General features: G+C 38.2%; 1 protein-coding gene across 2 annotated transcripts in view; it reads left to right on the forward strand.

The window, feature by feature from the left end:
• Positions 1-1387, forward strand: part of cdh5 (cadherin 5) — a 41502-nt gene that overhangs the window by 15165 nt on the left and 24950 nt on the right. For both annotated transcript variants that reach the window (XM_014017582.1, XM_014017583.1), the window contains one exon: positions 370-551. In XM_014017582.1, the coding sequence (XP_013873036.1) occupies positions 370-551 (182 nt within the window). The remainder of the gene's footprint in view (positions 1-369; positions 552-1387) is intronic.

Genomic DNA, 1387 nt, shown 5'->3' on the forward strand with positions numbered 1-1387 from the left:
CGTTCCTTACTGTACAGTATTTACTGTATTTCCAGATTCTGCAAAATTACTAGGATTATTTCAGAATACTTGCAGGTAGGTTCTATGAAAATCTATGTGGACTGAGTTTACAAAAGGTGAAAAGCTACTTTGTGGGCCTCACTGTACTTAAASCCTTTATGCAATAATATTCTTAGAGGAGACTAACTTTCACCAAAGTAATTTTATGGTAGGACACTTACTTTCACTCAAGTCGTACTTGAGATACTTTATACAAGACTGTGTTTTTGATAGGAAGAAGAAAACTTTATATCAGCAGATTGATTGTAACAACTTTTATAAACCTACACAAATGTATCAYGACTCCTAATGTGTGTTTCCTGTCCACAGAGTCGTATTCACTGTATGTTCCCGAGAACCACAGGCTGAATGAAAAGATTGACACTCTGAAGTTGGAGGACAAAGATCAGATTCAAAACAAAGATCCCAGATTTTCTGTTCAAAGTGGATTTCGGGAAATATTCAACGTCGAACTCAACGATAACAAAGACGGCAACCTTGTGCTTAAAAAGGTAGGAAAGCTGCAACAAAATTTCATGTAATCATGCCATTGCAAACGTGTACATGTAGGTGTTGAATGCGTGCTGTAAAACCACTGTCTGTTGTCTCATTTCGTCTGAAACGTACATCCTCTAATCACCGTGAGTGTTTCTAATAATATTTATGCCACAGTTTCTTCAAGTATCTCTGGCAACTGCATGCATGCCCTTGGATGGGAATCACTGAACTAGAAAGAGATATATCACATGGATGCACTCGTTTTATGTGYACTCCAAAAATAAATCAAAGTGGTTGAGGATGCAACGTTCTCTAGCTTAAATGTTCAAGCCCCTAAACTGATGGGAGGCTCCTGCGCAAACATTAGGAGCCGAGTGCAAAAAAAATATATATATATTCTGGCATATTCACCGACTTTACAAACATTCGGCAGTTGATGATAGCAACCGCGCCGTTGACAGGATTTCCATAATTCCAATATTTGAAAATACGATGTTTGATCGTGTTTCCATGCTCCTTCTGACATCCTGTTGCAGGTAATTACATTATAAAATGCAAACCTGTAGCTGCAAACGTGAGTGTTTTTTTCTTTCTTTTTTTTCTTTTTTTTTTTCTTTTTGCCGGATGACAGTAATATACAAGTGTTGGAGCTGCTTCCTTCTGGTTGGGAAGATATTTTTGTTTGCAGGAATGTTAGCAGGTTTACTCCACTCGATAAAGTGTTTAGAACTTCCGAGTTAAAAGTGTGTTTTGGTGAAACAGGCTTGGTAATAATCTGCACACACACACACACACACACACACACACACACACACACACACACACACACACACACACACACACACACACA

The sequence above is a fragment of the Austrofundulus limnaeus genome, unplaced genomic scaffold (genome assembly GCF_001266775.1).
Source record: "Austrofundulus limnaeus strain Quisiro unplaced genomic scaffold, Austrofundulus_limnaeus-1.0 Scaffold172, whole genome shotgun sequence".
In the NCBI taxonomy this organism is placed as follows: Eukaryota; Metazoa; Chordata; class Actinopteri; order Cyprinodontiformes; family Rivulidae; genus Austrofundulus; species Austrofundulus limnaeus.